This window comes from Notamacropus eugenii, chromosome 5, assembly GCF_028372415.1.
Source record: "Notamacropus eugenii isolate mMacEug1 chromosome 5, mMacEug1.pri_v2, whole genome shotgun sequence".
Lineage (NCBI taxonomy): Eukaryota > Metazoa > Chordata > Mammalia > Diprotodontia > Macropodidae > Notamacropus > Notamacropus eugenii.
The window spans coordinates 416,344,896-416,368,146 of record NC_092876.1 but is presented as its reverse complement, the minus strand read 5'-3'; the positions used below and the strand labels follow the sequence as shown (position 1 = coordinate 416,368,146).

General features: G+C 38.1%; 1 protein-coding gene across 3 annotated transcripts in view; it reads left to right on the top strand.

Annotated features, from left to right (window-relative positions):
* The first annotated feature begins 592 nt into the window (after positions 1 to 592).
* Positions 593 to 23,251, top strand: part of SLC37A1 (solute carrier family 37 member 1) — a 136,009-nt gene continuing 113,350 nt past the window's right edge. For 2 of the 3 annotated variants that reach the window (XM_072614878.1, XM_072614876.1), the window contains exons 1-2: positions 593 to 938; positions 20,445 to 20,682. In XM_072614878.1, the coding sequence (XP_072470979.1) occupies positions 20,627 to 20,682 (56 nt within the window). In that variant the 5' untranslated portion in view covers positions 593 to 938; positions 20,445 to 20,626. Of the gene's footprint in view, positions 939 to 1,462; positions 1,585 to 20,444; positions 20,683 to 23,251 lie in introns of those variants that run through there. The other variant, XM_072614877.1, reaches the window with a different exon arrangement.

Sequence of the window (23,251 nt, the reverse complement as noted above, 5' to 3'; positions counted from 1 at the left end):
ATTGAGTGTTCCCACTAAATTTGGCATAAGTATGGTGAGCCCCTTGGAGCAGTGAGCCACCAGGTGGTCTATGGAAGGGCTAACAGAAGGGCAAAAACAAAGCTCCCAAGCTGATCTGTGTGATGCCCCTGTACTTACAGCTAGGGTGAGGGGGGGAGTTTCAGCCTTAAACAAAGGAATGAATGAAATATTTTTGATGAATATGAATCTTTTGTCATTGACCCTTGGTGGGGTATATTATTAGCCAAAGAGCTCTGAGTCAAAGAATATGAATATTTTAGTCAATTCCTACTTTACAATTCTATCAACAATGCATGTGTTGGTCTGCAACTTCTCCAACAAAGACTACTCTCACATTTTGTCATTTTTGTCAGTTTTCCGGGTATGCAGTGAAACTTCCTAGTTGCTTTGGCTTGCATTTTTCCTGTTAGTGATTCGAAGCACTCTTTCATATGAATAATAGCCTGCGATTCTTTTGAGAATTGTTTGACTTAATGTCAATAGTATTCTTCTGACTTGTTTTCCGATTCCGTATAGCTCAGGAGAAACGATACTGTAGGGATTTTTTTGGTAGTGTTGAAGGAAACCAGACAAATTTGTGTGAGAATAACAAGAACTAGTCGAGCTTCTTTGTATTGTATAGCCAGTGGTTCTATTGGTTTGCAAGCCAGTCTAGCGAGTGGTGTGCTGGGGGCGATGTGAGCTGGGAGGAGGAGGAAGAGTCAGGCCAGGCTGAGCAGGCTCCGGTAGGCGTTGACGTTTCCGAGACCTGCAGAAATAGAATGAAAGTGAAAGGGGGGAGAGGAGGCAGACCCTGGCCGAAGCCGCTCCTGCCTGCCACCTCAGTCACTCCAGGAAGTATCAGGACAGCAGGAAATGCCGGTGTACGCGAAAACTGTTTGGCTGCTAGGAGAGAAGCTATTGTCGGGCGCCCATAGGTAAGGCTGGAGAGGGGCTGGCGAACTGTTGCGGGCGCTCGCCTTGGTTCCCTGTTCTGACCTTGCCTTTAGGGGAGGTCGGTGGTGAGACTGCCGGCGTGGGTAGGGATCCGAGGTACGGAGGACCGGCGGTAAGCAAGAGAAGCAGCCTCCTCTGTTTGCTGTTTGGGATGCAAGAGCTCTTCAGATGCACCTGCTTCCAGTTGTATGAATGGAGGCGGGTGCGGGGAGGGGGGAAGGGGAGAAAAAAGGAAAAGACATTTGCCTGAGTGCCTGGGGAGGAAGGAGGCTCCATTCTCACTAGCGGGCACCGGAGGGGACGTAATTTCTAGAGAAAGAGGAGACCCTGGCGCTGGGTTTCTACGATTCGTTCTGTTCTCACCTCTCCTTCCCCTCTTCGCTTCCTCTAAGACCCCAAAACTGGAGGGACAGATTAGGGGGAGGTGAAGATAGAAAAAAAGAGAAGTCTTCTGCTTTGTACAAAGAGATGAAATGAAAAGGGTGGCGGAAGAGGAGGAGATTTCAGGAGAAGTGGGGTCAGAAGTGATGAAGCCTGAGATCGGCTACCACCAGTTCCATTCTGGGGCTCCCCAGTGACATCCTGGTGATGATCGGCCCAGCCCTGAGCACCGCCCCGTGAGACTAGGTGGGAACACCTTGCTAATGAAAACAACTAAGCAAACCAGCTGCCACAACCCAGAATCAAGGATGTGCTGTGTGGGATTGGGAGCTGAGTGAATTTTTCAGGGGCAGCTCTGATAGAGACAAGGGGTGCTTATGTGTGGGAGTTGGGGGTAAGAAAAAATGGGATTTCTATGGTGCATTTTTAAGTGAGATATTTCGAACCATCTTACATATTTCATGCATTTTGGCATTATCTCCAGGGACTGGCTCTGTGTTTTTGTATCTTTTTCTTTAACTCAAGTTGAAAGGTAATGAATGCCTGGTCTGAAACAGAGTTCTCAGAGTTCATGCGATCAACAGCTCCAAAGTTTTTGGAGTAGGTTGTATTAGGTGTTAAGGCTCATTCTATTTCAGCTAAATTATTTCCTTCTCTTCCTCCACCTTGGTCGTTCAGCAGTATGAAGTATTTTGGAATTATGACATTTGTAGATTTTGAATGAATGGCTTAAGGAAACACAACTACTTAGTAACTTAAATAATGTGCACCTAACATGTATAATGGAAGGCTACCGCTGTAACAAGAAGCCTGAGACATAACTGATGGCATATTAGAAGTATTAAGATTCCATTCTGAAAGCAGAATGAAAAGAGAAGATTGAGGAGGTTCCTGGAGGATTTCTAAGATTGTTATTGTCTTCCAGGTTTATAATCCTAGATAGCAATGTTGCTGAACCTATAAAACACTAGCAGATTTTCAGAGTTTGAAACTTAAGTTCAGGCACTGTGCCAGGAACACAGGGCATACATGGGCAAAAATAAAGCAGTCTCTGACCTCAAGGAGTTTAGTTCTATGGGCAAAGTAATTGCACAGATAAATAAATATCATAGATATGTGATGTTATTTAAAGTCATTTCAAGGATGAGAGTGCTAACTGGAGGATCACTAAGCTATGCTTTAAAAGAATCTAGAATTTGTAATATGGGAAAGCAGACAAGGAAGGAAGGAATTCCATGGGATGAGGAATCAATGCAAAGGCATTGAAGTGGGAGATGGAATGTCATGTAAGGAGAACAGCAAGCAGGCCAATTTGACTAGAACATAGAGTATGTAAAGGAAGAGTAGTGTGGAATAAGACTGGAAAGGAAGATGAGGCATTTTAGCTATTGACCATTAAACTCCCTTTTGATTTTTTTTAGACGTTGTTTGATGGACCTTATATTAGTTATTTCTCATTGCCTTAAATCATGTAGGATTTTGATTATGCTCGTCTAAGTGAAAGAGATACTCATTATCATTGATTAAACTTCAGAAAACCTGTTTAATGAATGAGTTAAAATTCAACAAATATGTTTAAGTGCCTACCATGTGTAAGACATTGTGCTAAACAAAGAGGAGGTGATTTATAGTTGTGGCAATAAGGGAAAAAGTATCCAAGCTGAGCCTTGGATAGAAAAAAATAATAATGTTGACATTATGTCAACATAAATGTGGTCAGGGAGGCTTCTTGTCGTCATCGTTGCCATGTTGCTGTGTTTGTCCTTCATTCTCGAAGAGGACCATGACATCGAGGTGATGACATGACTTGCAGTTGACTTTGATTTGAGGGAGGGAGAGTTGTGCAAGATCACCAACCTCACTTTCTCCTCCAAGAGCCATCTAGATCCAGTGGCCTGATATTCATCAGGACTGGAAATGGCCCAGGATGCAATGTGAGACTCTGGCCCTTTCAGGCTAAGGTCTTATCACATTCTCACTTTGAGTGCGATACACCCATTCAATGAATAGGCTTCTTTAAGTAGTTACTACTGGAATGCCCCTTTAGTTAAAAAAAAATCAAACTGGGAGGGGAAGACCCCGGTACCTGGTAAAAGGGGTTCCTGGTAAAAAATTTACTATTTAGTCATTGCATTCACTCAGTGCTAGGTGGGTGGGGATTTGTCCACTCTGTGAGCTCCAGAGTGAATTGGGTTTAAGGCTTGATGTTTGAGCAAGAAATGTAACCAGTAAACCCATAGGGAGGTCAGGAAGGCACTTGCTCTATCAACTAACAAGCGTTTATTAAGCACCACTACATGCCAGTCATTGTCCCTAATTTAAGAATGAAAGAAAACAAAATTCCCACTACTATAGTCAGGCAAAAGAAATTTCCACATTGACCATTTCCATAAAAAAACCACCCAGATTTATGTGTATGTATGTGTGTATATGTATATACATGTATAAGTATACACACACATATGTAATTATAAACTCTCAGCTTTTACCTTTATATCTGGAAGTGGGTAACATGGAATTGTAGTTCTTTCAAAGTTGTTTTTCTCTACAACACTGTTCTCTTGGATCTGTTTATATCACTGTTTCAGTTCATACAAGTCTTCCTAGGTTTCTCTGAAACCATACACTTCATCATTTCTTGAAACATAATCATATTCTATCACACTTAACCCTAAATTACTCGGTCATTCCCCAATTTATGTCTGTTGTTCGGTCATTTCAGTCATATCTGATAGTCTGTGACCCCATTTTGGAATTTTCTTGGTAAAGATACTGAAATGGTTTTGATATTTCCTTCTCTAGCTCATTTTACAGATGAGGAAACTGAGGAAAACTGGGTTAAGTGAGGGCTTAGGGTCCCACAGCTAGTGTCTGAGGCCAGATTTGAATATCGTGATGATATCTTCCCAGTGCTATAGCCACTGTGCCACCTCACTGCCCTGTCCCCAATTTATGAGCAACACTCCCATTCGCTCCTTCTTTGTCACCTAAACAAGAGCTGTCGATATTTTGTACATTCCTGGAGAATTATACTTAGTATTTCTGGATAAATTATTTTTTAAAAAATTTTTAATTTGTGAAATAACACAAGCATTTCCGTAACGTAGTAGAATAAAAAAAGAGGATTGCATGTGAAACTGCAAATATATTATGTCAACTTGCTATTCCTTTTAAATATATAATAATAATAAAGTTATCATGTAACTTTCTTTTTTTCCTTTTTTTCCTCACTCAAGAGGTGGCTGTAATTACACACAAATATGTGTGTATATATACACATACACACACACATATATATATATATATATATACACATACATATATACACATTATATATATGTAAAATCATTCTATACATACTTGTATTTATCATTTCTTTCTCTGGATGCATCTACATTCATAGATTCTTTGTAGTTAAATTGGGTATAAATAGGCAAAATAACTTAGTCACTCAAAGTTATTTTAAAACAACAATTTTAAAACATTACTGTTACTGTACACAACATTTTCTTGATTCTGTTCATTTTGCTCTTCATTATTTCATGCAAGTCTATCCATTTTTTTCTAAAATCAATGAACACATCATTTCTTGTAGCTCAGTAGCATTCCATCTAAATCATATACCACAACTTGTTCAACCATTCCCCAATTGATGGGCATTCCCTCAATTTCCAAATCTTTGCCAACACAAAGAAATCTGCTCTCAATATTTTAAAACATATAGGCTCTTTCCATTTTTCCTTGATCCTCTTTGGAAATAGACCAAGTAGTGGTATTGCTGGGTCAAAGGATATAGGCAGTTGAATAACTCTTTGGGTATAATTCCAGATTGCTCTCCAAAAGGATCAGTTCTCAGTTCTACCAATAATGAATTAGTGTCCCAATTTTTTGACATCCCCTCCAACATTTGTTGCTTTCCCATTCAATTATTTTAGACAATGTGGTAGGTGTGAAATGATATCTCAAGGTTGTTTTAATTTGTATTTCTCTAATCCATAGTGATTTAAAGCATTTTTTCATATCACTAAATTGCTTTGATTTTGTCATTGGAAAACTGTTCATATCATTTGACCATTTATCAATTGGGGCATGATTCAGAGTCTTATAGATTTGACAAAGTTCTTTTATGAGACCTTTATCTGAGAAACTGCCTATAATAATGTTTTCCCAATTATGTTTTCCTTCTGATCTTGTCTACATTTCTTTTATTTGCATAAAAACTTTTAAATTGAATGTAGTCAAAATAATGCATTTTTTACCTCACACTGCTGTCTGTTTTGTAGTTCATTCATAAATTTTTTATCTATCCTAATTCTAAGTAATATATTGCATATTCTTCTAATTTTCTTGTAATATCTCCCTTCATATATAGGTCATGCATCCATTGTTAAATGGTGTTAGATATTGCTCTATACCCAGTTTCCGTCAGACTTCTTTCCAGTTTTCTCAACAATTTTTTTTTCCTATTAGATGTATATGTTCCCTCTTTAACAGGAAAGTAAGGTTTGAGCAATGCCAGCCCTCCACTCCCAACTGCTTCCTCTGTATTAGTTCTTCCTTTCACATCTCATTTGAATGAAATAATTGCACATTTTTACCTTTTCCTACTCAATTTTGTTTTTTTTAGAATCACCCCATCATATTCAAGTCATCCCAACCTCTCTTTCAAACTATTCTAGTAATGACTTGACTGTAAGTCAAGACTGTTAAGAAATATATTAATAGTAACATTTCCATGTATAAAAAGTAAACCGTTTGACCTTAATGAGTCCCTTATAATTAGTCCTTAATGTTTTCCTTATATTTCTTCTGAATTGTAGATATCAAAATTTCCATTGAATTGTGGGTTGTTGTTTTTTCTCACAAATACCTGAAAGTCTTTCAGTTCATTAAATGTCCTTTTGTTTCATTCAGGATTATGTTCAATTTTGCTGCCTAATTTATTCTTGGAGGCGATCTCAGTTTTTTGCTCTTCAAAATATAATGTTCTAAGACCTGTCTGTGGTCTTTTAGTGCAGTAGCTGCTAGATGTTGTGAAATCTTGATTTTATCTCTGCAGAATTTAGATTGTTTTTTTTCTTGTTGCTTGAAATATTTTCTCTTTAACCTGGGAGTTTTGAAATTTGACTATGACATTCCTGTAAGTTTTCTTTCTGGGATCTCTTTCAGGTGGTCAATGGTAGATTTTTTTTTCTATTTCTACTTTACTCTCTTATTCTAGAACTTCAGGGTGATTTTCCTTAATAATTTCTTGTAATATTGCATCAAGATTCTTCTTTTATCATAACTTTCCAAGTAGTCCAATAATTCTTATATTATCTCTTCTAGATCCATTCTCCAGATCATTTTTCTAATGAGATGTTTCAGATTCTCTATTTTTTTATTCTTCTGATTGATATTGTTTTATTATTTTTTTCATTTTATAATCTTTTTTGATTCTCCTTTGCCCAGTGCTAGTTTACAAGGAGTTGTTTTCTTCCTTAAGATTTTTGGATCTCTTTTTCGAAGTGATTAATTTTCTTTTCATAATTTTCTTGGATTGCTTTTCCCCCCTCCATTTATCCTTTATCTCTTACTTCATTTTTGAAGTCCTTTTTAATTTCTTCTAAGAATTATTTTGAGGCTTGTGACCATTTGATGTTACTCTTGGGTTGGAGTGGTTTTTTTTTTAACCTCACTATCTTCCCCTGAATATGAATCCAGATCTTCTTTTACGCTATAGTAGCTATCTGTAGTTGTGTTCTTTCTCCTTTCTTTGCCAATTTTTATTTTTACGATATTTTATTTTTAACAGTTTATTATTTTAATCAAGTTTTAATCCTGAGTTGTGAGTAATGGTGCCACAGACCTCAGGTGCTCCTTCCTGCTTTTTTCTTGTCCAGGGGCTTAATGTCAGGCCTCCTCTTCTTCCCCAAGCCACAGTTAGGGCCTCCCACTATGCTGTCACAAAAATGCTCTTCATCCCTATGGTCCTGATGAGGTTAAGGGGTGATTGGGGACCCCAAAATACCGACGGTCCGGGTCATGCTCGAATGAATTCGACTCAAGCCTTCTTAGAACCAAAGAAAACAAAGTTTATTAAGGATTTGCCTAATTGGGTTGCCTCTTAAGGAGCCTAAGTATTTGTAACACTTGTAGTCACAAGCAGGCCAGACACAATCCCAGCTACACAGAGTCTGAGCTGGATTGCATCTGAGCGCCTTCATGGAGGCAAGGTGGGACTTAAATACAGAAAAGAGTATAGGAGGGATCTGGGCAAGGGGCGGGGGGGGGGGGGGGGGGGGGGGTGTAGGGGGGGGGGTGGTCTGGTAGTCCAGGGTGATGGGAGGAGGGGTTTAGGAAGGGTCTTGAGGAGAAGTCCAAGGAGGGTCAAAGACTGGAAACACCTGGAGGCTATCAGGAGATAGACAATGGAGGGTTTGGGTGGGAAGCAGGTAGGGCAATCAAGGGATAACAGACAATGATCACAGATTTGTGTATGAAAGGCCAGATTCTGTGAGGAGATACAGGAAGAGATCAATCTGAGTATGAAAAGCCAGGTTCAGTGAGGAAATTCCAGGGGAGCTCAAGGAAGTTCCCAGAGTCTGAACCCCATCAGTCCCACACTTGTCTAGTAAGTGCTCACTCTTCCTCACCCATAGTTGCAACCCAGGATCGTGCCTGATCATCACTGTTAGGTCTGATGTCTACAAACAGTGGGGGTCTTTCAATTTTCCCCCACTCAACTATCTGGTCCCCATTCTGTTTCTTAGGTAAAAGTCTATGAGGTGAAAGTTTCTGAGACTGTGATGTGAAAATTCATGAGGTGAAAATTCTTGAACTCTAGTATGCCTCTATCCTTAATTTTTTGGACTGAGGATTGCATTCCTAGCTCTAGATGGTAGCTACATGTGTCTTCTTAGTACTTGAATTCTTTCTTTCTGGCTTCCTGCAGTATTTTTTCTTTGACCTGTAAGTTCTGGATTTGAGGTATAATGTTCCTGGGAGTTTTCCTTTGGGAGTTTCTTTCAAGAGATGAACAGTGGAATTTTTTCTTAGTATCCTCTTTCCTTTCTCCTTAAGTTCTAAGGGATCTGGACAATTTCCTTATAAGATTTTTTAAAATGCTATGTCTAGGTTTTTGTTTTGTTTTGTTTTGTTTTATAGCATTCAAGTAGCCCAATCATTCTTAAATTTCTCCTCCATCTGTTTTCCAGAGGAGTTATTTCTGCTATGAAATATCTCATATATACTTCTATTTTTTTTTCTAGTCTTGGCTTTGTTTTAACATTTCTTGTTGTCTAATGGAATAACTAGGCTTCGACTTGACATCTAATTTTCAGGAAGCTTGTTGCTTTGGCAAGATTTTGTATCTCTTATATTATGCTTTCTTTCTCCCATAGTTCTCATTTTCTTTCCATTTTTTTCCCTCTAGCATTTCCTTTACAAAAAAAGTTTTAACTCTTTTAAAATACTCACTTTATTTCTTCCAGGAGTTCTAATTTGGAGGCTTTTGGAGTCATTCACTTTTTCAGAGTCTGTGTCTTGAATGTTCTTGTCACCATACTGCTCTTTATAGTGGGATCCTTTTTTAAAAATTATTTTCTCATTCTTCCAATTTACATTTTTTTTTTTACTTCAGGCTTGATATCATAGTCAGGCTCTTTGTACTTCTGGAAAGAATGTCTGAACTGGTCCTCTTGCTGCTTTCATGGGTTATTGAGTTGAATGTTGTATTATTTCAAGATCTCGGCCAGTCCAGATAGTGAAACTGCAAGTACTTCAAAAGTGGTCTGATCCAGAGCAACGTCTGATTGCTTCTCTCTTGTTCTGAGCTCTGAAAATGTCTTATAAAAGTTTGGGTCTGAGCAACAATTAATTGCTGTTGGACTCAGTCCCTCTCAGTCAGCTAGAAAACTGCTAATTCAGTGGTAGAACTATAAATTTCCCTTTGGTTTATGGTTCCTTCCCTGCTTATTTTTATGCAGGTTTCAGATTGGACTAGAAGCTAAAAATAAGAACTTAATCCTGGAGTCTGAGCTACACCTTTCTTCTGCTGTTGGCAATTTGAGTCTTCCTTGGTACCCAGTCTAGGACCTTCTCCATAGGATCTGTTACCTGGAATGGGGTTGTCGGTGGCAAAGCTGCCATTAGGCACCTGTTCTTGCACTCTGCATGCTGAGCCCTGTATGCAGCACGTCCTCCACTTGTCCTGATGTACATCCTCTCTCTGGATGCTGTAGAGTTTTCTGTGGTGTACTTCTGGCCGTACCCATCCTCAGGGTTTACAGACCTCTGTGTTTCCTTATGCTAGTCTGGGCTAGCAAAATTATTCACTGTGATTTTTTTTTTTCTTAAATTAAAGCCAGTAGGATTCAGTCCTGTGAAATTTCTTGTGTGTGTGTGTGTAGATTACAACCAGTAGTATACAACTTCCTTCTACTCTGTTATCTTGCTTTTATTTCCTGAAATTACTTTGTATTACAGTGTAAACTCTTTGTATTTACTTATCTTTGTTCCTGTTATATTCCACCAAAAGAATGAAGGCTTCGTAAGAGCAGGGAATGTTTCATTTTTGCCTTCGTATCCTTAGTATCTGTCACAATGCTTTGACCATGTAAATGCTTACTAAATCTTTCATCATTTGAAGTTGTGAAATTGGCTACATTGTAGCCTTCTTGAAGGGAAGTAATTATGTATAGTAAAATGGGACAGGTAGATTGGAATGAGCATGCAAAAGGCTTTAGGTGCCAAACAAAGTAGTTTTAACTTAATCCTAGCAGTAATAGGGAACCCATTGAATTTTATTGTACAGGGGAAGTGACATGGTTATAATGGTGTTTTTAGAAAATCACTTTGGCAGCTGACTAGAGGATAGATTGGACAGGAGTGACTTGAAGTAGGGAAAACAATAGGTGAATTACTGCAGTAGCACAGATCAAAGGTGGTGATGACCTGGATTAAGGTGGCCATCAGCTGGTTGCATGGTTAGAGAGAAGGGAATAATTTGGAGAAATGCTGTGGAGGGGAAATTGACAGCTGATGGGATGTGTGGGGTGAGAGAGCATAAGGAATCCAGTATGACTTGAAGGTTTTGTGAAGGGTAGCAATTTTATACATGGGTGACATTGAAAGTTTAAAAGAGGGATCTTGTTGAGAAGGAAGATAAAGAGTTCTATTTTAGACTTGTTGAGTTAGAGAAGTCTTTGGGAGGTCTATCTAGTTTGAAATATCCAGTAGGCAGTTAGTGATGCATGGGGCATCTGGACAAGGGAGATTTTCCTATAAAAAGGCATAGGGAAATAATGAAGTTCACTGGTTCACTGTGGGGTGTGTGTGTGTGTGTATGTCTGTGTGTGTGTGTGTCTGTGTGTCTGTGTGTGTCTGTGTGTGTGTGTGTGTGTGTGTGTGTTGAGTCAAATGAAGGACCTTGAATGATAGGTTGAATTGACATTTTATTTGCTAGATAGCAGGGAACCACTCTAAGGCTTTTGAGTAGGGAAATGACTTTGATCACACAGTGGCTCCTTGTTGTCTATAGGATAAAATACGAATCTTCAGCCTAGTATTGAAGACCCTTCATCATCTGGCACCAAGCTATGTTTATTTTTTTGAATAATATTTTGATGATGGTTTTTAAAATATTGATATCACCTCCCAATGATTTCTCTATTCACCCACACTCCCCTATTTCCAGTAGAATATTCCCTTGTATTAAAGAATAGTTTAGCAAATCTGGCACACTGGCCTCATCTAACTGTATTCCTTATTTTTTGCTTACCTTCTTCCATCTCTGCCAAGGAGAGGAAGTATGCTTCGCTATCCATCATGTGAAATATAAATTTACTACCGTAATCATAGATCTAGTTACTGTGTAAATTAATAAAATAGTTATTTATTCTCATGCTATATCAATTCATGTATGTTTGCTCTGAATTATTTATATTTGTGATTTTTTGTTGGATTTAGAGTGAAAACATGTGGGTTTTAGGTAGGTCAATCCTTGCTTTTTCCTCCTCTGTGACCTTGAGCAAGTCAGTCAGTCAACAAATATTGTTTAAGTCCCTGATAAGTGCCAGGCTCTAAACTAATCCCAAGGGCTACAAAGAAAGACAAAAGACTCACTGCCCGCAGGCAGCTCACTCTCTATACCCCAAATCATCTGAAAAAGAGAGAATTGATTTCTAGCTTTGAGTCTATATTCCCACAGTATGAATTTTCTTCCTGTTGGACCTGTAACCCTTCTCTACATGTTGGACCTGTAACCCTTGGGTCAGCACTTCTCTCCTGACATGAAGGGTCCAAGTATACTTTGGCTTATTTCTTTTACCCAAATGAAACCTGATGTGTGTAGCACTCTCTTAAGAGCAGTCTTAAGTCTTCAAACAAAAGAACAGTTTTTATAGTAAAAGACACAAAGGCAAGCCCACAGGATCAAGACTCCCCAGTGGACCACTCTCTAAGAGACCTATCCAATCTGTGTAATTTTCAGTGTTATTCTGGGTGTGATCCCAAATAGAGAGTGTACTCCAAAATCCTATAACTTCAAAGTTGAAACTCAGAAACTATCTAGACTGGAATTCTCCTATATAACATTTTTAAAAGGTGGTCACTCAGGTTTAAGTGAAGAGATATTTTCCAAGGCAGTCCATTCCACTCCATTTCTGTACAGATCTAATTTTTAGTCAGTTTTTTTTCCTTTAAACAAAGTCGTCACAATGCCTCATATTGCTCCTAATTCTGCCCTTTGCATTCAAGCAAAAGCAGGCTAAAAGTTTTTTTTCCATGTATCAGACCTTCAGGTAGTTGAAGACAGCTATTGTTCACCCTCCCCAATCCATCCCCTCTGTCAAGTCTGGGAAGTTTGGGTGCTTGAGAGGGAGTATTAATATGTATGTTGAAGTGCCATAGTATGAGAGCAAGGACTGGGGAAGAGAGAAAGACCATCAATAAACCAGACACTAAACTCATTGAAGAAAGGAGAATGTCTTGGGAGTGGATAGGTAACAGCTATCGAAATCTCTGTTGGGTGATAAGTATGGATTGAATGGATCTCAAAGAAGGGAGAACAAGGAGGGACTTGAGAAGAGGTTGAGAGTGAGAATCAAATTAATCTTACTCTTCTGAGTTTGAAAAACAGAATTTGGTGCTGAAATATATTAAACTCAACAGGGAAATAAAGAGATTAGGATTTAGAGAGGGATAGAAAGAGGGAGGGAATGTTCAGAAGCAAAACAAACTTCTACTTGGAAGGTTAGAAAATAAAGTGGTAAGTAAAAGGAGAGAAAAATGAAAGTGGGCAAAGAGAAGTGAGGAATGATAATAGAGTAGAATTATAAATTACAAGTATTGATCTTTTTTTCACTGCCTTTTTATTAATAAATGAAGCAAGGAGAGAAAAATTGTCTAGAGGATATGATAGAGGGAAATAAATAATTAAGAAGAATATGAAAGTGAATGGGTTGAGATCACCACAGAATGGAAGACAATAGCAGAATGGATTACGAAGCTGAATCCAAAAATACGTTACTTATAAGAAATATACTTTAAACATAAAGATTCAAAAATTAAAATGAGGGTCTAGAGCAGAATTTGTTATGCTTGAAATGTAGACCATAGGAAAATGTACACCATAGAACTACAGTACTGGAGAACTTTAATGTGGCCTCTTTTAGATGTAGGCAACTCTAAGATAAAAGTAAATATAAGAGAAATTAGCAACCTAAATAGTTTTAGGAAAGGTCACTGATAGTTACTGTAAGGAAATAGAAAGGAATATACATATTTCACAGATGTCATGGTACTTTAAAATTTGACAGTTTTCCAAGACATGACCTCAGAAAATTTTAGAAAAGAACTCCTTGATTTGGTACTTTGTGCTAAGCACACATGCTGCCATCTCTTACACTTGTATGAGGCAATCAAGCCTAGTGGTAGGTGACACAAATACCCAATTCCCTCATTTTTACTACATAAATTATATAGAAAGAGCGCCAGATTGAATGATGAGCAAGAAATCCAAAGAGCAACATCAATAAGATCCTTTGTTTATCCCAGTATAGAATAAAAGCACATCCACGAGCTCTGGATACTAGAAGAAAAGCCCTACTAGAAAATCCAACAGGTTAAATGGTAAATACCTGGAAACTTATGGAAACACCATAAATAGGGACATTTGAGGCAGAACTCTGACCAAGGAGGCCACCCAGTAAAGAGATCATCCAGATACCTAATGGAGAAACCCTAGGGAAGACAGACTGAAGAAACAGCATCTTAACTGGAGAGGCTCAGAGGACATAGGAGATGCAATATCCCGAATGGGAAAGTTTCAGAAGATACTTGTATCATGAATAGGGACACTTTGTGGGAGATAGAAAATCATTTAGCCCCATGACAAAATATGACCAAAGGAGGGATAGAAGACCACCAAGATCAATTGAGGAATGATGGAACAAGCTATGGCATATGATTGTAAAAGAATTAAATAATAAGAAATGATAAGCAGGATGATTTAAAAAAGAACAAACCTGGGAAAATTTATAGGAATTGATACAGAGTGAAGTCAGCAGAGCCATGAGAACATTGTACATAATAGCAGCAATACTGTATAATGAAGAACCATGAATGACCTAGCTATTCTCAGCAGTACAATGATCCAAGACAATCCCAAATGACTCATGATGAGAAATGTTATCTGCTCCCAGAGAAAGAACTGATGGCATCTGAATACAGACTGAAGCATACCATTTTTCACTTTTTTTCTTCTTTTTTTTGTTTGGATTTTCTTCCACAAAATCACTAATATGGAAATATGGTTTACATAATTACATATGTATAACCAATAAGAGATTGTTTGTCAGGGATGAGGAGGGAAAAGAGAAAAGGTTAGAATTTGGGACTCAAAACTTTTAAAAAGTGATTGTTAAAATGTGTTTTTATATGTAATGAGGAAGAATGAAATATTATTTAAATAAAATGGATTGCTTGGGGAAATTGAAATTGGTAATAAAGAGGACCACCCAGACTCTGGTACAAAGAAGCCTTGGGAAAATCAGAGAAACATAGTGCCCAAATTAAGAAACCATGGGTTGAGGCACAAAAAATCATCCAGCACCTTGATCCAGGAAGACTGAAAGGACAGAGACCATTTAGTGTCTTGATCAGAGATAGTTAACTTCAAAGCTCTGAGCAGAGATACTGACGCTTGCCACCACTCCAAGTGCAGACAGACACACGAAAGGATGTTGAAGCCAGTAGTAGGACCCAGGAAAGTGAGGTCCAGCCCAAACAAGAATTGACTACCTAATCAAGAATGTAGGAGGAAACAGGCCTGTGCCTGGCACTAGGTCCCAAATCAATTATTGAGCCTAGAGAGATGAATAACTAGAAGATACCAGACACTGAAAAATGTCGTAGATTGAGAATAGAGCTTGAAGAAAATCTAAAAGAAAAGAATGATTCAACAATGACTACGAGCTAAGACTTGGAGAAGAAAATCTTTTGGTTATAAGCCCTATAGCAATACCTAGGGAAAGGTTAAGCAAGAAATTGAACATTAATATAATAACAAATCATAAAAATGCATAAATAAAATAAACATAAAAAATTAATAGCTTAGAACAGAAGATGGTACATTTAACCCAAGTAGTACACTCTCTAAATATTGGAATGGATCAAATGTAAGTCAGCAACAGCATGAGGCAAAGAAACAGCTTTTAGTAAAATAAAATTAAATTTAAAGATTGAAAAAATAAAGGAAATGTAAGGTATCTCACTGAAAAAAACTTACTCGAGAGATAATCCAAGGATCACTGAAATCCACAATAACAAGAATTTAAAAGAGCTGGCAGATAATATTATCAAGAAATCATAAACTAGAGCCCAGGGGAAAATTGAAAATAGAAAGAATCCACTGATTATCCCTTGAAAGAAATCTCCAGTTGGAAAGCACTAACAATGCCACAAAGTCCCGAGATTCTAGATCACAAAGAAAAAATGTTGCAGTCAGAAAAAAAAAAGAGTTCAAGTACTAAGAAAGCAGTCATGATTACATAAAGTTTGTTAGCTATCTATACATATATAGAGTATTTTATAATACTCTATTCCAAAAGGTGAAATATAAAGGTTTGCTACCCAGGATCATGTGTCCTACCAAACCTCAGAACAGGGTAAAAAAATGGACTTAGCATGTGTAAGAAGGGTGTTTCACACCTACCAACTCGAATTAGTGTAACAAGATCTTCTGTGATTTTACCTTTAACAAGTAAGACAGTTTCTTTCATTAAGTAATGAAATCAATGATCAATCAAATGTGTAAACTGTTTGAAAAATGCTAAACACCTCTATTACATCAGTCAACCAACCAAAGACAAACTAGTTACAAACAGTCCAGTGAATCAAGTTCAGAAGAAATGAAGTACTTCAAATCATCAGATAAAATCAGATATCAAAATGTCTTGGCACTGTTAAAAGAGTTGCTCACCACTCTGGAGCTCAGATAAAGTAGTTCCAGAAGAAGCACTCCAACAACTGCTTTAAGAGTTAAGCTATGGAAGTTGCTTAAGGAGTTTGACCCTTGTGCTTACAACTGGAATGAAGGGAAGGTGCTAGGGAGTGATCCCAGAAGGGATATCTTACTTCCCTTCCCCACCCTCCTTACCATTGCTCATATCGTTGAAGAGACTGGATTGGTAACAATTAATCTGAGCTGAGAGATGACAACTAAAGGCATTGAAGGTGTTGAGCTCTTTGAACCAGAAAGAAGTGTAGCTTCTGGATTTTATAAAGACCCTAACCCTTAGGGACCAGCAAAAAGTTGCATACACCTTGGGTAAACTTCCTGAGGACTCTAGGAAGAGCTATGAGTTACTCTTTTGTCACACATGTTCACTGAGTATGAACCTGATTTCCCATGATTTGGTATGGACTTATGGGTGATAGCATCCCAGATTTGAGGGTGATTTTTTTTTTGTCCAAACTATTCTTATTCTGCCATATCAGTAAACAACCCTTTCTAAAAGCCAAGTCTGCCTGGCTAGTAATCAATGATGAGTACACTAGATGGGATCTTATGAGTAACAGCAGTATGGAAAAATCCTCTGTGATGTACCCCTAGTACTCTTCCAGCTGAGTAGTAACTCCTGTTTGATAATGTTATCAAGTTCATAATAACAAGAAAAATTTAAATCCTAGGGGGGAAAAGTTATTTGCCTCTGTATTATTGCTTTCCTCTGAATTCTCCTTGAACACAGTATGAAACTCTTTCAGAAACAGTTCTGCTTTTGTGATTCATTAGTATTTCCTCCTCTCCTGGCAGATGATATGTTTTTGACATCCACAATCTTCCATAGTTACTTTACAGGTACTGCCATCCACTTTAGCTCTTGTCTAACAAATAACTGTCATTATCTTTTCTTTAGGGGACTAGGTCTCAAGAAATTGATTTAAACCCGGAGTACCTCTGGAATTTTGAGACCTTCTATTATTTTACATCTGAGTTCCACAGAGTCAAACTGCACCCAAAGTATTTCTTCAGTTGTCAATGAAAATGCCTCCTTCTTAGATCTCTTGAAACAGTCTCTTTTCCACTTGAGGTCAGCTTATGGGGAGTTGGTATGGAATATCATCTAGCCTTTCCTCCAAGTGTTTAGAAAGTCAATATGAGTCTTTCTACTTGTGTCAGTACCTCATACTGAGTCTTGGGAATTGTAGAGGGTGGCTTTCTGGCTTCTTCCTATTCTTCTGTTCTTTCTGGTACACCTATGCAAACTACCCAGGTTGCTTTTGTTACTGTCCAAAATGGAGAGTGGAATAAGTGATGGAACCCAAACCCTCAAAAGATCTTTAAATAATGCCATAAAACAAATTCTGGAGTGGCAGACCTCACAAAAGGATGGGGTGAAACAATTTTCCAGCTCAAGATGACTTAGAAGGTCAGCAGGAAAGGTCAGTCACACCAGGATGAGAGTGGAGCATAGTCCAATGCAGACTGTGCCCCAGAAAGTCAGGACAGGGCTTCAGGAGTGAATGAATCAGCAACTGATTTCAGAGCTCTCAGCCCACAGAAGGTAAGTGGGCAGAGGGATATTACAGGGGTCTCTTTGCTGACACTGAGAGCAGGACTCTGTTGCTTTGCCCATACTCAGATTTGGGGTGCAGTTCTGGGTCTCAGTTCCAGGTTGAGGAAGAACACTAGCATGTCAAAGCTTGCAGCCAGTGGTAGCAAATTAGGGACCTTGTCCCAGTTTAAGCACAAAAAAGAGTGCCTGTGCTCACTCACAGATCAGAGCACAGGCCAAGAAAATAGTAAACACACCTCTCCTTAGATCATACCACCTTGGAAGAACTGAAAACTTACATATCCCTTAAAATATTTATGGAAAGAACTGCCCCTGAAGCTCAGCCCTCCACCCTGGAAGTAGAGCCCCACTTTAGCAAAGAGTTAAAAGTCAAGAAGTAGACTGGGAAAATGAGCAAACAGAAAACAATTCTGACTGTAGAAGTTACTATATGGTGACAAGGAAGGTCAAAACACACACACACTCAGAAGACAACAAACTCAAAGCTTCAACATCTAAAGCCTCAAAGAAAAGTATGTATTGGTCTTAGCCCATGGAAGAGCTCAAAAAGATTTCAAAAATCAAGTAAGAGAGGTAGAGGAAAAATTAGGGAAAGAGAGTGATGCAAGAAAATCATGAAAAAAGAGCTTGGTAAAAGAACAAAAATCCAATGAGAAGATTCCTTGAAAAACAGAATTGGCCAAATGGAAAAAGGTATACAAAAATTCACTGAAGAGGGAAAACTTAAAAAACAGGACTGGTAAAATGAAAAGTGAAAAAATTCACTGAAGAAAAGAATTCCTTAAAAATTCGAATTGAGCAAATAGAAGCTAATGACTCTATGAGACATCAAGAAACAAACAAAACCAAAAGAATAAAAAAAAAAAAAAGCAGAAGACATTGTGAAATCTCATTAAAAAACAACTAACCCCCAGGGAAGAAAAAAGATCCAGGAGCAATAGTTTTAAAATCATTACACTTCCTAGAAGCCATGATCAAAACAAGTACCTCATGTTTCAAGAAACTATCAAGGAAAACTGCTCTGATAGTCTAGAACTAGAGGATAAAAGAGAAATTGAAAGAATGTGCCAATTACTTCAGGAAAGAGATTCCAAAATGAAAACTCCCAGAAATATTATAGCCTAATTCCAGAGCTCCTAGATATTCAATGAAATAGAGGACTTCCAAGCATTCCTAATAAAAAGAAGAGTTGAGTAGAAAACATGACTTCCAAATACAAGACTCAAGAGGAGCATAAAAAAGTGAACAGGAAAGGGAAATGATAAGGGACTTAATGAGGTTAAACTGTTTATATTCCTACATGGGAAGATGAAATCATAAGTACTTTCTCATAACTAGGGTAGTTAGAAGGAGTATATACAGACAGAGAGCACAGGTGTGAGTTGAATATGGTAGGATGATATCTTTAAAAAATAAAATTAAGGGGTGAGAAAGAGGAATGCACTGGGAGAAAGGGAAAGTGAGAAATAGAATGGGGTAAATAGTCTCATGTAAAAGAAGCATGAAAGAGCTCAGAATTGATACACTCCATTGGGTACAGAAATCTATCTTACCATATAGGAAAACAGGAAGAGAAAAAGATAAGAAAAGGGAGGGGTGCTCATAGAAGGAAGAGTGGATTAGGAGAGGCAGTAATCCGAAGCAGAACACTTATGGAGGGAAAGGGTGAAAGGAGTGAGAGAACAGAATAAACAGGGAGAGAAATAGGATGAAAGGAAATATAGTTAGCCATCATAACTGTAAAAAAGTTTGGAGGCAGTTTCTTTGATAAAGGCCTCATCTTTCAAATGTATAGAGAAACAGGTCAAATTTATAGAACTAAGAGCTACACCCCAACTGACAAATGATCAAAATATATGAACAGCCAGTTTTCAGATGAAGTAATCAAAGCCATCTATAACCATGTGGAAAAAAATGCTCTATTGACTGAAGAAATTAAAATTAAAACATTTCTGAGGTACTATCTCACATCTGTTAGATTTGCTAATAGGACAAAAAAGGGAAATTACAAATCTTGGAGGAGAAGTGGGAAAACGGTGCACTGTTGGTGAAATTGTGAACTGATTCACCCATTATGTAAAGCAATTTGGAACCATACCCAAATATTTATCACAGCTCTTTTCTAGGGGCAAAGAATTGGAAATTGAGGGAATTCCCATCAATTGAATGGCTCAATAACTTGTGATATATAATTGTGATGAATGATGTTGTGCTATAAGAAATGGTGAGTTACATGCTCTTAGAAAAACCTGGAAAGTCTTGCACGAATTGATGTGAAGTAAAATGAGTGGGACCAAGAGAACATTGTAAACATTACTAGCAATATTGTAAGGTGATCAGCTCTGAATGACTTAGCTATTCTCATCAATACAATGATCCAAGACAACTCGGAAGGATTTATGATGAAAAATGCTATCCTTCCCCAGAAAGAACTGATGTTGTGTGAAGACAAATTGAAACATACTTTTTTTACTTTATTTTTCTTGGCTATTATTTTGGCTCATGTTCTTTTACAATATGGCTAATATGGAAATGTGTTTTGTAGGACTACGCATCTATAACACATATCAAATTGCCTTCTCAAGGAGGGGGACAGAAAAGGAGGGAGAGAATTTGGAAGACCATTTTTTAAAATAAATGTTGAAAATTGTTTTTACATGTAATTGGGGGAAATAGAATACTAAATTTTTAAAAAGAACCAAAAAAATCATCTGATTATATTCTTAGCTAAGTGAGATTGTGTGGTTTTAAAAAAAGACCTAAATGAAGTTTATTCACAGATTCTAACACTCTGCCTTACAGAGTGATATGTGCGCAATGACAAAAAAAATTTAGAGTGGGTTCAATCTAAAATTCTGTAATTTGTGGTGGATTATCTGGTGCTTCTGCCGTTTTGGAAGTGGAACTTGAATTGTGTCAATTTGGGAGAGCAAAGGGTGTCACTTAGATGGGAAATGGTAATGAGATTTGCTGCGTCCATCCACAGCAGCAAAAGATACTACTGTTAAAAAGCTTGATTTTTCATAACCTTTTATTCTCTTTTTACAGTGCAGAACCATCACCTGAGAGACCAAGAGAAACAAGATATCAGAAAGAAGTCTTACTCAGCAGGACATTTTTTACAGAAACTTTTCTACCCCTACATTAGAAGGAATAACTTGGATTAAGCAGACATCATTTTTAAAACATTCTGTTTTGGGACCTAAACTCTGCAATTAGCTGTGTGGTAAATGGCTTCACTCCCTACTGGAATCCGGTTTATTACTTCATTCACAAGAGATCAATGGTAAGTTCTAGATGACTTGGTTCTATTTTGATAGTATGCAAACTTTTCAAATGTCAACTTCTTTAAAGTCAATTTTTTTTGCAAACACTAGGTGGTAACAGTTTTAATATCGGTATCTGTTGATTGAGGAATTTGTTATTACGGTCCAGTTGTTTTCAGCCATGTCTGACACTTTGTGACCCCTTTTGGTGTTTTCCTAACAAAGATACTGGAGTGGTTTGCCATTTCTTTCTCCAGCTCATTTTACAGATAAGAAAACTAAGGCAAACAGAGTTTTAGCCAGGGTCACACAGATAGTAAGTGTCTGAGGGTATATTTGAACTCCCGTCTTTCTGATTCCAGGCTCAGTGCTCTATCTAGTCTGCTACCTAGCTGCCCCAATTGAAGAATACATAATGCCAAAAAAACTACTATGAATTCCCTAATGTTTGAAAGTGAATTTGTTTTATTAATCGTAATAACATCTACATACATTTGAAAATGTAAAACGCATTTGTATGAAACGTTATTTAGTGTATAGATAGTGTGTTTTTTCACTTGTGGATTCTCATGTGGATTTCTTTACATTATGTAATTTCTTTGAATTTCTCACCATTATTTATTATTTACAGACTGGGAACCATTGGTCAAATGCAATGCTTCAACTATAGGGCTCAAATCCTATGAGGGAACTTATATAAGTGTTTCCTCCCCATTTTCAGTTTGCTAGTTTCTTGTTTTGCTTATGTAGCACTCCTTCTGGATGCTATATACTAACTTGCATTTAAACTTGAACTTGTGGGTTGGGTCTCCCCAAAGATGACTATTACCTCAGTTTTTAGGGAATACTGTGTAGCAACTCATACTATTGTAGCTCAACCCACCCCCACCCCCCCCTCAGAGAACTTCCCCTTAACTTCTTCCTGTAGATGTGAAGATCTTTGGCAGAGTAGAAACAGTACCTAAAAATCATCCCTCAAAATATGGAAAACGTTATCCCATATACATATATACTCTTCCCAGGAAGACTGGGTACAAAGTTAGAGTATAATGATACTAAGGCCCTTGGGATACTCATTCCTCTGGTATTATTGTGCCCCCAAAGTTTTTCTTCTCCTCTGGAATCTTCATAGGACTTCCCTTTGGGCATAGCAACTCTATTGGGTGGGACATTGTAATAGCACTTTAAATGGAAAGATCTTTCTGATCCATTAATAGGCCCATGTGACCTGCTTGAATCACCTGGAGGTCTAAGTCACACGTGGTGAGAGGATCTTGCTGAACAGTCAGAACAGGAAGGGTGGAGCAGAACGAGGAGGAAGTGAATGAGCACAGTTCAGGCAGAGAAGAGAGGATGCAGGCAGCATGGCAAGGCTCAGTCTGGTGATTGTGAGAAGGTCCCAGTACAAGGGGGGAAATTTGGGAATGGCTTTGCCCCTTGCAGTGTCCGTGCTTATTAACTTCTTGGTCACCATGACAGATTTAGCTTTCTGGTTCTGGAATTTGGCTTTCTAGTGACTAAATAAATGTTTTTCTTCTGCCTTATACATCAAGAGTCTTTCATACTTTATAATTGAGAACTATGCCGGCATATTCATAGTCACCACCAGTGCTGTGAATATTGCCTTGGCGATATAGACATTCAGTTAGGTTCCCAAGATCTACTCTCTACAGCTCAAGTCTTGATTGCTATTATCCTGACATAGCTTCCCTTAGCCTCAGCTTCCCTGTTGCAACTTCTTGGTCAAGAGGCCTAAGAAGTCCCAGATTCCTCTAGAATGGGGCTCTCAGACTTGGTGATTACCTTAGACCATGTGAGAGTCTCCATTACCTGATGACTTATTGACCAGAAATTTCCAGATGGAGGTTGGTGTGGGGCAGAGACTGTATGTAAAGAAGCTAAGGGTCACTATGTCCTTATTGAATATTCTTGCAGTGCTATGGAAAATTCAACCTCCTTTATTAAATATTCAGTGACATTTGAGTGTCTCATTTCATCCCAACATTGAAACTGAACCAAGATGGTACTGGTTCTATCCACACCTCCCAAAAGGTCCATAACTAGCTCTCTTTTTCTGTTGCCAGAGGTCCTACACTTTCAAGTTGCTTCCCCTCTTGAGTGTCTCGACTACCTGGAATGTTTCTTCCTGACCCCTCAATTGAACCTTGAACTCTCAAAGTGACTTTTCAACTGCTAGGTAGAGAGTCCCCTTCTGGGAAAATAGCTCTGATGCTAACCTCTATGACTCATGGGGATTAACGGACAGAAAAATCCCCTATGGTGATTTCCTCCACAACAATTCATCTTTTGGAGGGGTGAGCAGGAGGAATACACTGGGAGAAGCAGGGAAGGGAGAGAAGAATAGCTACAATTATCTCACATAAAAGAGGCATGTGAGGTAAAGTTTGTATAGTGGAGGGTAAAATAAACAGTTGGGCAGTGCTTAAATCTTGCTCTCATCTGTACTGGTTCAAAGAGTGAAGAGTATAGATACAGACTCAGTTATATAGAGAAATCTTGCTTACCTAACAGGGAACTATGAGGAGAAGAGTCTAAGGGAAAGGAAAAAAATGGATAAAATATAGGAGA